The 12,999-nt window shown below is 52.5% G+C and overlaps 3 protein-coding genes across 3 annotated transcripts; 2 read left to right on the top strand and 1 right to left on the bottom strand.

Annotated features, from left to right (window-relative positions):
• Positions 1 to 6,585: 6,585 nt before the first annotated feature.
• COG6 (Golgi transport complex subunit 6) lies at positions 6,586 to 8,763 on the bottom strand (the record flags this gene model as incomplete). The annotated part of the gene is made up of 2 exons (XM_053199088.2): positions 6,586 to 8,400; positions 8,452 to 8,763. The coding sequence occupies 2 exons, from the start codon at positions 8,761 to 8,763 to the stop codon at positions 6,586 to 6,588; spliced, it is 2,127 nt and encodes a 708-aa protein (XP_053043481.2).
• A 1,321-nt stretch (positions 8,764 to 10,084) lies between these two features.
• Positions 10,085 to 10,798, top strand: ATG9_2 (autophagy protein atg9; the record flags this gene model as incomplete). The annotated part of the gene is made up of 1 exon (XM_065759197.1): positions 10,085 to 10,798. One exon carries the CDS (start codon positions 10,085 to 10,087, stop codon positions 10,796 to 10,798), a length of 714 nt encoding a protein of 237 aa, XP_065612295.1.
• Positions 10,799 to 10,978: 180 nt separating this feature from the next.
• Positions 10,979 to 12,999, top strand: ATG9_1 (autophagy protein atg9; the record flags this gene model as incomplete). The annotated part of the gene is made up of 2 exons (XM_065759196.1): positions 10,979 to 11,584; positions 11,650 to 12,999. 2 exons carry the CDS (start codon positions 10,979 to 10,981, stop codon positions 12,997 to 12,999), a joined length of 1,956 nt encoding a protein of 651 aa, XP_065612294.1.

The following is a 12,999-nucleotide window of genomic DNA, read 5'->3' as shown; positions in this document are numbered from 1 at the left end:
GGTGAGGGGAGAGACCGTGTGAGGGTGAGGTAAATGATAAAGTGCTGAGTGCGAGTCGAGAGGGAGGAATGTTGGTTTTGAATTTTCCGACGAGCGAGGGACCAAATCTGAGGGAGGATGATTCAGGCCGAGTTGTGAGGGAAGAAGACAGACTACCATAGTTGGCTTAGTCTAAGGTGGGTGGGTGGGTGGCTTACCTTATGAGGGACACCAAAGTCACAAGTGACCAAACACTGCGTAGGTACCTACGGATACTCACCTCACTCTTCGTAAGGTAACTGCTGCTGGGGGCCCTTGGGACTTTGGGTGCGGGGTGAGCGTGATGGAAAGGGAGCTCGGATACATTACACAGTGTCGAGCTCATCTTCTCACCAAAGTGCTGCACCAAAAGCACAGTTTATGACAGTGCGAGGTCTGCATGCCAGAGGGAGGTACTTTCTGAACAGTCTCTTCGAGTGGATGTCAACAAACTCAGGCCCACCCTGCTCAAGGCAGGTAGGAAGGTATCTCTTCCATGCAATTTTTCGCACGCTCAGGTTTCTGCTCGGCTCGGGTCTCAGCCACTCGACTTTTAGCCGCTGCGGCGAATGTTTGCCGAGCCATCAAGTGCGTTATGCACAAAAGAGAAAATTAACGCTTCTTGGGTGCCTCGTCCTCTACCAGACTTGGTATCCGATCTTGTCAGGTCAGTTTATTTTGTGCGTGAAGGCTCGCCTCCTCTCAGCAAACCCGAGGGGCGGGATCCGTCTTCGTGCATCCAAACTCGCCTAGATCGGGGAATCTAGGCGTCCATGGATAGTATTGTCCTCAGTGGTTTTTACCAGTGTGAGAGGTCGGTGCCTTCAAATATCTGTGACCCATGATGCCTCGGTGAATATGCAGGAGAGAGGTGTGGCCCATAGTCTGCTGGGCGGTAGAAGTAATGAAGAGACGCTGGAACTTTAAGTTGGCCAGGCAGTGAAACAATTAGCTGCGATAGGATGAACAATGGGAGATACAAAACAAAGCCTCGGCCGTCTCGATAGCAGATATCTCTTCACATGAGTAAAACCCCTAGCTACTTACGTGGTATCCGTGTCGGCTCTCCGCATTCACATGGATACAAGGCCGGGAAGGCCTCGAATGGGCCATTAAGGATTCTTGTGCATTGTGTCAGTCTGAGGCCCTCACAGGAAGTGCTCACTGCAATCGGGCCGCAAGGAAAACGCTCAGCCTGTTCTAGAAGAGCGTATTGTGCTTTGAAGTTTGGCAGGGGCGAGTTGGATTGTCTATATATAGAGCAGAGCGGTCTGGTTCTACAGACACCTAAAACTACTTAAGTAATACTACGGCCTTTGCATGGCTTGCATCCTGATGAAGAGCTAGGCTTCTTGGAACGCATTGCACCTTACAGACACAAACACCAAGGCAGTGCATGTTCATTCCCAGCTCGAGGGCGGGTACGCGTAGGTTTTGCTGGGGATCATAAACTCCAACACATCGGGGATGTTTGTTAGTAAAACAAGTGAAACAAACTCATAGTTCAGCTCATAGAACGAACAAAGCAAGCCCCGTTTTAGCTGTTAAAGGAGAAAGAGACACAGCAGCTCGATGAGCTAAGGTAGGCCTTGACATTGCAGACCAAAGTAAGGTATCTTACTTAGCTACCTAGGTAACTCCCGAATCCCAGGAACCAGCTGTCACAGAAAGCCACAGGCCAAGCCAAGCCAGCTCGATGAATTTAAGGTTATCTTAGCGTCTGATCTTTCCACTCTGTCGGACCCCGATCCAGTCTGAGTGTCGGCGAAAATATGGCCCGCTGAACCAATGAGAAGCTGGAAAATCAGGTCCATTTTTCGATTTTCTACTCCCTCCAGGAGTCTTGGGCATATCGTATCTAGGTCACCATCACAGCCAGCGCCCTATCCAAGGTATCACGCGACACCCTCAACAGTCCTAAGCTCACGACCTAGTTCCCGCGCGGGATTGATTCGACAGACCGAATTTGCCGCCATTGTAAATTACCCACAGCCCACCATGTCAGCCCAAACAATGGCGCAAGCGCGCGCAGTTGTACGCGAGCTCAACGGCGTCGTCGTGAGCGCCGGGCTCATGCAGAAGACGGTCAAAGTCCGAGTGGGTGGCCAGCAATGGAAGCAAAAGGTCCAAAAGGTAAGATACTGAACCCAGGAGACACCAGCCCTTGATCCGTGATTCCTACATCTTCGAGGAGACTGACCAGCCTCGACTTCCTAGATGTTTACGAAACCAACGCACTACCTCGTCCACGACCCCAACTCATCCCTTCGCACAGGAGATGTCGTTTCCATTGTTCCCGGATGGAGAACTTCACCCCATAAGCGCCACGTCGTCAAGAGCATCATCGCGCCCCACGGTACACCCATCTCAGCGCGCCCACCCGTTCCGACCGAGGAGGAGAGAATCGCGGCCAAGGTTCAGAAGAGAGAAGCCAAGGTTGCGAGACGGGAGACGCGGCGGCAGGAGAACTCTTCAAAATCGCTTCCTGAGCCCGAGGTTGACTAAGGCCTGAGTCCGGCGGAGAAAAAAAACTAAACTAAATACAGAACCAGGATAAGGTTCAGAAAGGATTACAACACAACGCTGTACAACACAAAGGAGTAGGGAAAGGGATTTGACACAGAGCACGGGGCATCGTCTTCATTTCAGTTGACGATATCCTTGGCCTAGTTTGTGGTTGGAAACGTGTAGACGAACATTCGAGGTCACCGGCGAATCATTGTACAAACACCAATGCTATTACAGTAGTTTCTTGTCTTAGCCATTTACGCAAAATATTTTGTAGAACTCGACATGTCTTGTTCCTTTGTCGACAATCAAGCGCCTCTGGAGGGTATCACTTCCACGTGCGCTCCCCAAGCCAACCGACCAATTGCCCTGTCACGCAGAAACAAAGAGAAACAAAAACACCTGGCACATCACATACCTGTTGCCCTACATCATCCACCTCGCTCGCCAAATTCCCTGGCCCAATCCTCATATTCTTTCAAGCCCGTTTTGCTCACACTCGGTCTGATAGTTGTCAGACTTGCCTCAAAGTCTGCCAATGAAATCGGTCGGATTTCGTCCATGGTCATGTGCAAAAGAGCCTCGCCCAAAGAGCGGAGCGGACCCATGGCCGCATCCTTAGCCAGTGCCGTTATATCGGAGCCCGAGAATCCTGTGCCCATGTTAGTATCAGGTCTGATAGTCTAGTCGCCTATAAAACGACAACGAACTACTCACCATCTGTAAGGAGAACGAGCCTCTCTATGTCCGCGTCGGACAAGACATGCTTTTGCTGCCCCAGAAGTGTTCGAAACTGAGTACAGCGAGTCTCGGACTCAGGCAGCGGTATGTATTGACGCCTCACAAACCTGCGCCGTGCGGCTTCATCAATAGCCCAAGGCAGATTGGTTGCCGCCAAGACAAGCACTCGATTCGCATCTCCCCTACTCTTGTCCTTTTCGTCCACGGCGCGACCCGCCGCAGCTCGCTGTAAATCGCTCCACTGAATGAGAAACTCAGTCTTGATCCTCCTTGTCGCCTCGTGCTCTCCCGACCCAGACCTCTGAGAAAGTAAGGAGTCAATTTCGTCAACGAAGATGATGCTTGGCGCCAGAGTCTTCGCCAGGGAGAACAATGCTCGGACGAGCTTTTCGGACTCGCCCAAGTATTTACTTGTCAAGCTGCTTGCTGAAATTGAGAAGAATGTCGACCGCGATTCTGTTGCTACAGCACGCGCCAGCATGGTCTTGCCCGTGCCTGGCGGGCCGAAAAGCAGCATTCCTCTTGCAGGCTCCCGAAGTCCCATGAATAAGTCCGGTCGTAAGAACGGGTAAACCACGTTTTCCCTGAGTGCGTTCTTGGCTACCTCCAGGCCGGCAACATCGCTCCATCGGACCTCATCGCCCTGAACAATGATCTCGTTGAGAATTTGCTTTGCGGCTGCTTCGTCCACGCCGGTTGGCAGGTTTTTCATAATCTTCTTTTTTGTTTTCTTCCAGGCTGTCTTAAGCGAAGAGCCCTCCTTTTCATCATCGGCAGACGTTTCGGAAGAAGGGCCTTCAGCATCAGCTGCGATTGCGTTTTCTTTCCTCTTTCCCTTCCTCTTCTTGTCAGGTACCTTCGGACTTGTTTCTACGTTGTCCGAGCAACTCGAAGATGAACGGCCGCGCGACGATTGCACATTACGACGAGATCTGTCGGCTTTGTCCTGTTGTGATCCACTCGTGAGATTAATGTTGGGCCGAGTAGGTATGTCCCCGACTGGCTTCCTCCGTATTCTGGCCACGTCGGGCGTAGTCTTGCGTCGTAACTCTGACTCGTCAGCGTCAGACGATGGAGGCCGTTCGTGAGGCGACGCTTTGGATCGTGGGGCTGAGGATATTTGGTCCCTTGAACGCGAGGTCCGCTCTTGTCTTGGAGTGCCATGCTCGGCCCCTGGGGCATCTTGATAGGACATGGCATTCAAGGCACTCGATGCCGCACTCACGGACAAGGCTGATGGTCGCACTTGCGATGAATCCTCAGATGTTCTTGCGCTACCAGTCGCATCTGGGAAAGACGAATGAATTTCTCTGGGCGTCACGAGCCGTCTGGTATGTACGTCCCATTGCGTGCCTGATGAGGGCGGCGGCTTGCGGGACTGCTCGGCAGGCGTCACAGGCGCAGACGATGAGTACTCTGATACAGCTGGAGACGCTCTGGCGAGTCTTTCTCTAGAACTCAGAGCAGTCCATGCAAGGGTTGCAGCCTTGCTGGCGCCAGGTCCCTCGGTCTTGGACAATTTGCGACTCGACTTTGCAGATTTATCGCCTGGCTTCCCGGTCCGCAAGGTGGTCCGCATGGTGTATTTCTCAGGACTCGGAGACCTCATAGTCGGCTCTTTCCTAGGCATTGCTCGGGGAGAGTTTGATGGTCCGCCAAAGGGGGAAGCCACGGGACTTTGGTCGCGGCCGACTACAGCCTGCTCTGACGATGTTCTGTAGGGCAACGACGGTCTTTTGGGCAACGCGGGCCGCGAGAGATCGGGATATCTTATAGCTGGAATTGTCCCTTGGCCAATATAGCCCCGTTCAGGAGTAGACATGGTGTATGGGTCGGGGGAGATGGAGCGGTTCGGAGTGGGCGGGTTATTGGGTTGAGGAGTCAAGGCGTCTTGTCGGGATATTCGTAACGCTTCAAGCAGGTCAATGCGCTCCTTGCACTGCAGTTCGAGCTTGCGCAAAGAATCTATCAAGGCGTCTTCTGTTTCGGTTCCAGCAACGTAATTGGGTAGCAGCTTGGTGATGCGTTGGTCGTTGAGTTGGTCTAGAGCATTCCTCCAGCATCGCATCGCCTCGGTCTCGTCACCCTAGGACATGGGATAACTTGAATTAGCACAGACAAATCTTCCATTGGTATGCCACGCCATCGAGGTCCGGAGCAAGCAAAGACATACCTGGCTTTCATAGTAAACAGCAGTGGAGCATTTCAAGTAGCTGTCATCGTATGTCTTCTGGAGGATGGCAAGGCCCCGAGAGCGTGACATGGTACTGGAAGCCAGACCATAGTATGTCCAAGTCTGAGTGGAGACGCGGTATTGTTCTGACGTTGAAACAGGAATTTCGTCACGATCCGGAACGTCGAAGCAGTCGGGATGAGTTTTTCACCGGGGAAATGGAGTTGAGCGAACTGGAGCTGAGGTTGAGGTCAGGCAAAGTTCAGGGCCAGGATGCCTTTGTTTCTCTCGCAGAGGGTTTGCCGGCGAATGATGGCGCGGGGGGGGACGGAACTGAAGGCTAGCGGGCCGCAGTGACGTCGCTCTTGGTGGCTGAGTGGGGGTAAAGCAATGGCAAGGCAGGCGGCAACTTCCAGCGGAGGTCATCTGTACCTTAGGGAGTGTGGCACGCGTCACTAGCTAGCTCCCTCCCTAAGGTAGGCAGGTACCTACCCGCTTGCTTTAGTGAAGGTAAGGGTGAGTTACCAGCCAGGGGAACACCACTACCCGGGATCCCAAGTGCCTTGCTAATAGGGGTGAAGGTAATGAGCGTGAGGTCGACCAGGTGCCTGTTCTGGCAATACATAACTATATCTTACCTCGGGGTATCTGCAGATGCTCTTACAATATCAGTTGCACACATAAGTAGGCAAGGTACTTAAGATAGCGTGTGTAGGTCAAAATACCAAGACTAGCCAAGCACCTGATAGCAAATCTGGAAATTACACCTCAGGTGAGCGATAAGTCACAAAGCATACTTTTGAAGCACATAGTCTGTACACAGGACTGGGCGATAACAATACGAGGGGACGACTGGGCATTGGAGGTGTAGAAGACCTTTAGGCTCTAGTTATTGCTGTAAGTCTACCTGTCATACAGTCCCCGCCAAAGCCTTAATCAAACGATATCCTGTCTGATCAGATCTGCCTTAGAGTGAGGTTGAGAAACTGGGGGATTGGCTGAGCCAGCTTTCCTGTCCACAGGCAACGTATGGTAAGGCAAACATAGCGTTGTAGTACTGCGGCACCGTTGGCATCGCTTTGACATAGGTGTTGTAAATGCCATCTCCTCGGTCAGACACCCTCGGCTTCCCCGCCACGTTCCCTTTAAGATAAGAGGACCCTGATCTCCCCCGTGGTTCGAGGGAATAGGTCTCGCAGCAACTGGGGCTCGTCGCCCTCATCAGCCGACGCACCGTCACCGACTGACAGCTCGTCCGCCAAAAGCAACATCTGCTCGACGTGCTCAAACTCGTCGCAGAATCTTTCCGCAGCCCTCTCCGTGAGATCTCGCCCTAGACTCGAATCTTGCAGCCGCTTCACATTCTCCATGGCGTCCATCAGCGCCGATGGTAAGAAGTCGTCGAGAGCCTGGCTGGCTCGACTCAGAGCTGGCGGCTGTACCTCCTCAAGCGACGCTACCTTCTTCACGTCACTGGCATCCGTTGTAAGGTTACTCAAGGAATCGAGAATCTGTGCCAGACCAGAACCACGACGAAAGAATTGGTATTGCTCTTCCGTGAGCTTCTTGCTCTCCTCTACAACTCTCTCCTGCAACCGCCGTCTTCTTCTTTGAGTAAAGTCGAAAGGCTCGAGGGCATGCTTTGCTGCAAGCAAGCAGTTGGTTATGAAGATGGCACCAGCGGGTTGTCTCACACCTTTGGCCATATTTTCGCAACCTGCCAAGAAAGGCTCAAAGGCCTCTGCAAGAATTGGTTGGAAGTCGGTCTCGCGATCCGATGATGACGCCAGTGAAATTTCGTACGTTTTCATGACCGCAGTAAGCTGCTTCAGCGCTTCGAGCAAAAAGTCTGGAGGAACAAGATCCGAGGGCGTCTGCTGGAAATCGCCTTGCAGCGTTGCGATGTGATCCCTCATGAGCGAGCGGAACTGCCTTAATGCGCCCGACTCAAGTCCCGTCATAAGCTCTAGCAGCGCGCACTCGCTGCCCAAAAGCTTGGCAAAGGTGTATCGATAGAAGCCAAGAATGTTTGCCAACTTGTAGGCAAGAATAGTCTCTTCGTTGGACTGAATGACTTGCTCGACCCTCTGCCTCAGCATTCTGGTTGCCCCTGAGACATCTCGATCCACAAGGTCGTTCAGCGCCTTGAGAGCATCAAAGTCAGGTGCTGTCTCAGCGTCACCTTCGCCCAGAAGCTGCCAGAGCTCATTAGCCCGGCCCGTCTGAAGTCCCTTGGCAATTTCGTCGCCTTCCGAGACGAAAAGTATTTCGAGAGCCTCTCTCTCACTGACAGTGGCCGAGTGTATCCAGGCGAGCATGTCGCCCACATAACGAAGCGGATCGTGAGCAGCCATCTCGATAGGCTTAACCGAGTGATCTTCGAGACCTGCGGCCGTCGTGCCTGTCAAGGCAACGTGAAAAGCGTCGGACAGTATGCGTTCTCTAGCTTCCGCAAAGAAGTCCAGGCAATTCTGGAAGAGCGATGGTCGCTCTGCAAGAACTCTAATGGCGCGACGGATTGATGAGTTCATCTGGGGGTTCTCGAGGTTCAATGTTCTGAATTCCCGCTGAACCCATTTATACAACTTTTGGAAGGCAAGACCGAGATTTTTGGACGTCTGCTCCATAAGCTGCAGGCCCAGCGTCTGCTTCTCGAATCCGAGTAGAATCTCACAGTCCTGGCTGACTCGCTTTGCCTTGTTAAGAGCAGCGAAGAATTTGTCGTCAACGGGCTCGACGGTTGATGTCAGAGACGCGACCTCGTCATCGGAAAGGATAAAGTGACTGCGTAATGTTTTGAGAAGTTGCTGTTTAGATTCCACGTCTGCTCTCTGCTTCATCAATGATGAAGCCTCTTCCAGGATAGGTCCCGTCTCTTGTTGAGCTGCAGTAATCCGACCCCTCACATCTTGATAGTTGTGATTTAACTTGTCCAGGGTAGCCCCTATGCGACGCAATTGCTATAGGGGATGTTAGTCCATGGATCGGTGATTTTGGGCCAAGGGACTTACATCGGCGACTCGGCCAAACTGGGAGACAATCTCCCCATTGCTGTCAATTACCTCCTTCTGCAGGCCTAACCGCAACTGACGGCGTGTCTCTGGCGTGTTCTTGAGGTCGCGGCTGTCGAGTAATTGCAAGGCATCCCGAAACTCGGAATCGGCGTACGATGTTGAAAGAACAGTAGTCACCTTGGATGAAATAGGGTTCAGCGCCCTCGCCGATGATGTGGTTGAGGGCGACTGAGGCATACTGCCGATACTAGAACTGGACACATCTCTGCTGGGCAGTGGTCTCAAGGAAGGCGGCGGAGCAGACACCATGATGAGCAACGGTAGGCGAGCCAGCCGAGATCATCAACGCGCTCAAATGAGTGGTTGATGATCAAAATCCGAAGGGATCAGGATACTAGTTGCCTAGGTATGAAGAAATCGACATGCCCTTTTCGGTTTGATTGACACCTGTAACTACGAACTAAGACATGGAGGATAGACAAATGCCTTCTTTCCCATCCCTAGGTACCTAAGGTACCTCGAGTTACGTAAGATTGTACTTCCAAAACAAGCTGAGGTACGTGCATCATAGGTATGCCTCAAGGTAGTTCCATGGGGGCCTTAAGGTACTCCATTGGTCTTGAGGAAGGTCACCTAAGGTAAGGTAAGGAACCTCAAGGTGAGATAAGAGACAAGTAAACCCGTTGATAAGACACCTTATGACGTCCAAACCCCCGAGCCAAAGAACGGAAGGCGGTCGAGATTAATACCTGGAGGTATCAACGGCAAAAATGACTTGACCGCCTGCTACCCGTGTCCACCTTCCCCACTCACGGTGTCGCCTGAGCCATGCCGTCACCTGGATGTGTGCGCACCACCAGCTACCTAGCTACTGACCTCTAGAGGGACCTGGGAGACTGATATGGGATGCCCAAGCAAAAGGTGCTGGCCCCTCCACGACCCGTTCTGAACTTTGCCAGACACTACTTTCCGTTCCTTTCGGGTGCTTCTGCTATCTGCCGCTTATTTGAATATCGTCTGTTCCTGGCAACCTTAGCGTGGCACGCGTGGCCGACATAACGGACATATGCAGGCGAGGCATCTATCTCTACCTTAAACAACGTGCCGTCTTCTTCCTACTTTCCTCACCATACTCACGCAGCACGCATCCTTTGTGACTGTAATCGCCTTTCTACGCTCCTGACATTGGACTGAAAGATTCCCTGTGCAATAGCTAGCTTTCTCGTCTCACTGCGTTGTCAACTTACCTACCTTAGCTGACCAGGCGTCACTCCGTATAGGCTTGTGAGTCTGAAGTCTTTCACCCCCAACACTTCCCAAAGCTTCTGTCACCTGCAACCACCCGAGATGGCCACATGACCGCCAAATCTCATATCAAGTGACGACAACAGGGCTACCCTCAAACCCTTTTGCAGTTTACACCTCACCACTCTCCCGAGCTGACCTAAAACTCCTTTAGGAATGCGATAACAAACCGACTTCTGCCTCCAAATCCGACTGCCTCTCGTTGGGCAAGCTGCATTCGTTCGTTCCTTCCCCAAACCAGGCCCCGACCTAGCGCCATGAGCGACGACCATAATTCTTGACGACCGATTACTCCCTCGCGAAATCCGATTTGCCCTTCCTCGAAATGGCTTCCAATATCTTCCCTCAAATCAGCCCGCTGTCTCGAGGGTCGAGGTCGTTTTACAAGGAACTGAGAGGAGATACTGACGGCGACCTGGATATCGAAGGACACGCAGGCCTGGATGTGGACGAGGAGAACCTGCAAGAGCAGTTCCAAGACTACGACCTGGACCACATGCCAGGTCTTGCAGCAGAAGACAGCCACGCGACTCTCGACAGCAATGCCAACCTGCTTAAAACACCTGCAGGAGCCACACCGGGGCCGACTGGTCGCAGAACTCATCGTGGCGGAATCCGACAAGAGACGAGTCCACGATGGCTGGGACAGGATGACGATGGAGATAATGACGTCCCGGCTTCTCTGCTGGTTGAGCCACACGAAGTGGTAGCGCAGTCCAAAGGATCTGGGCGAAGGAAGCCAGCTGCTATTCCGTCGAGGCAAAACGCAATACCTGGTCCCTCTAGTCGACGAACCCATGCCCAATGGGAGGCAACACAAGCGCAGCAAAGGCTTCATCCAGCAGATCCCGTCAAGCCAATCAGGCCCCACGCGAAGCAATATTCCAGAGGCCTTGCATCCAACAACGAGAAAGAAAAGGCTCTGTGGAGATGGGTTAATGTCTCGAACCTCGACTTCTTCGTTCAGGATGTTTACTACTACTATCGAGGGAGCGGTTTCTGGTGCATCGTGTGCGCGCGGGCATTGCACCTGGTGTAAGTCGGGACTCTGGATCTGCTGGATATTGATAGCACACATGAAGGATGCTGACCAAACACTTCCAGCGAATCTGCCTTCTTCGCCGTATTTTTGACCTTTCTCACTCAATGTGTTGAGTACACGAAAATCCCCAATAGCAACTCGTTGAAAGAAGTTACGATTCCTCAGTGCACCAGAAAGATGTCATTCATGTGGAATACAGGTTTGTGGCTGTACATCTTTTACTTTATATGGAAGACGGTACAGTTCACCATGGATCTTCGGCGTCTGAACCACATGCGCAACTTCTACATATACCTACTAGAGATACCGGAGGAGGATATGCAGACCGTTTCCTGGCAAGACATCGTTGCCCGCGTCATGGCATTACGGGACGCGAACCCCAAAACAGCCATCAACGTGCGCCCTTCTGCGCGAGAGTGGATGCGCAACCAGTCCAAGGAGAGGTTGGATGCTGCGGACATTGCCAACCGTCTCATGCGGAGAGAGAACTACTTGATAGCCATGATGAACAAGGATATTCTCGATCTTACGCTCCCGATACCATTCTTGCGACAACATCAGTTCTTTTCCCGAAGTTTGGAATGGAACTTGCATTTCGCAATCCTGACTTATGTCTTCGACTCCAATAACCAGGTTCACCAAGAGTTCCTCAAAGCCGATCGCCGCGGCCTCTTGAGCATCAAGTTGAAGTCGAGGCTGGTCTTCGCCGGGATCATCAACTTGTTAATTGGGCCATTTGTGGTCGCGTATCTCATTGTGGTGCATGCATTCACGTACTACAATGTAAGTGTATTTTTGCTGTGGTGTTAATGAGATCACATCAGAGGAGCTAATGCCATGGGCAACAGGAATACCAGAAAGACCCTTCAACCTTCAGCCACAGAAGGTACACGCCTCTTGCAGAGTGGAAGTTTCGCGAATTCAACGAGGTCCCGCATCTCTTCCAGGAGCGTATCAACATGTCCTATCCGTTCGCGAGTCGATACATTGACCAGTTCCCGAAAAAAATGACGGAACAGTTTGCTAGAACGGTAACCTTCGTCGCAGGAGCCATTACTTCAGTTCTTGCTGTCGCCTCATTCCTCGATCCGCAGCTCTTCCTTGGGTTCGAGATCACATCCGAGCGATCGGCACTGTTCTATATCGGCGTGTTCGCCGCCATATGGGCGGCTGCAAGAGGCATGATATCTGAAGAGACAACCGTGTTCAACCCAGAGCACGCCCTGCTCTATGTCATTGAGTACACGCGCTACATGCCAGACCACTGGAAGGACCGTCTTCATACAGCCGACGTAAAGCGTGAATTCTCGGAGCTTTACAAGCTGAAGCTGGTGATTCTAATTGAGGAGATCATTGGTATACTTACGGCCTCGCTGGTACTGATCTTCTCGGCACCGAAATGCAGCGATCAGATAATCGACTTCTTCCGTGAATTCACAATCCACGTAGATGGAGTTGGCTACATCTGCTCGTTCGCCGAGTTCGATTTCAAGAAGGGCGTGGGTAAGGCCAAGCAACAGTCTGGCCCTGGCGACGTTCGAGAAGACTATTATTCCACGAAGCATAATAAGATGGCAGCATCTTACTATGGCTTCTTGGACAACTATGTGATCAATCCGAAAACGGGCATCCCGGGCCATTTACCGCCAGGGAGTCGCCATCCTTTCCATCCTCCACCAGCGTTCCCGGGGCTGAACTCGCCAACGCTGGCGGCCGATATGCAAAGCTCCAGATTGGGTCGGCATGACCTATCGCGAAGTCGAGCCCCTCCTGGTGGTGGAGTTGGGCAACAAACCCGAACGCCGAGGTTCGGGCCCTCGATGACGGCTCCGTCGCCGATGGCATCAATGCTCCTCGATCCACACCATCAACCGGCCGCAACAGGGTTCGGCGCCCGAAGTACGCATCGGAGCCGAGCCGGCCGTGGGGGGTACCAAGGTGAAGGTATAATTGAAGAGTCAACTGAAGACGGGCTGGGTACAGACGGCCGACTGCATTCTCAAGGGCCGTTTGAAGACGAGATCTATGGGGGCTCGGGACCTTTAGGCGAGTCTGTATGGGAGACATCGCCGCCGAAAGGGTTGAGTCGAGAGAACAGCATGGCTGAGGCAGGCGAGCAAGACGCCGGGGTATTGGGACTGATTTACCAATTTCAGCAGGCCCACCGTAGCAACCCCCAAGGTGGAGGAGGGCTATAA

This window comes from Colletotrichum fioriniae (assembly GCF_027942845.1).
Source record: "Colletotrichum fioriniae strain IMI 355084 chromosome Unknown scaffold_16, whole genome shotgun sequence".
Lineage (NCBI taxonomy): Eukaryota > Fungi > Ascomycota > Sordariomycetes > Glomerellales > Glomerellaceae > Colletotrichum > Colletotrichum fioriniae.
Note: the sequence above shows the minus strand (reverse complement) of the source record. Positions and strands in the feature narration are given on the sequence as shown.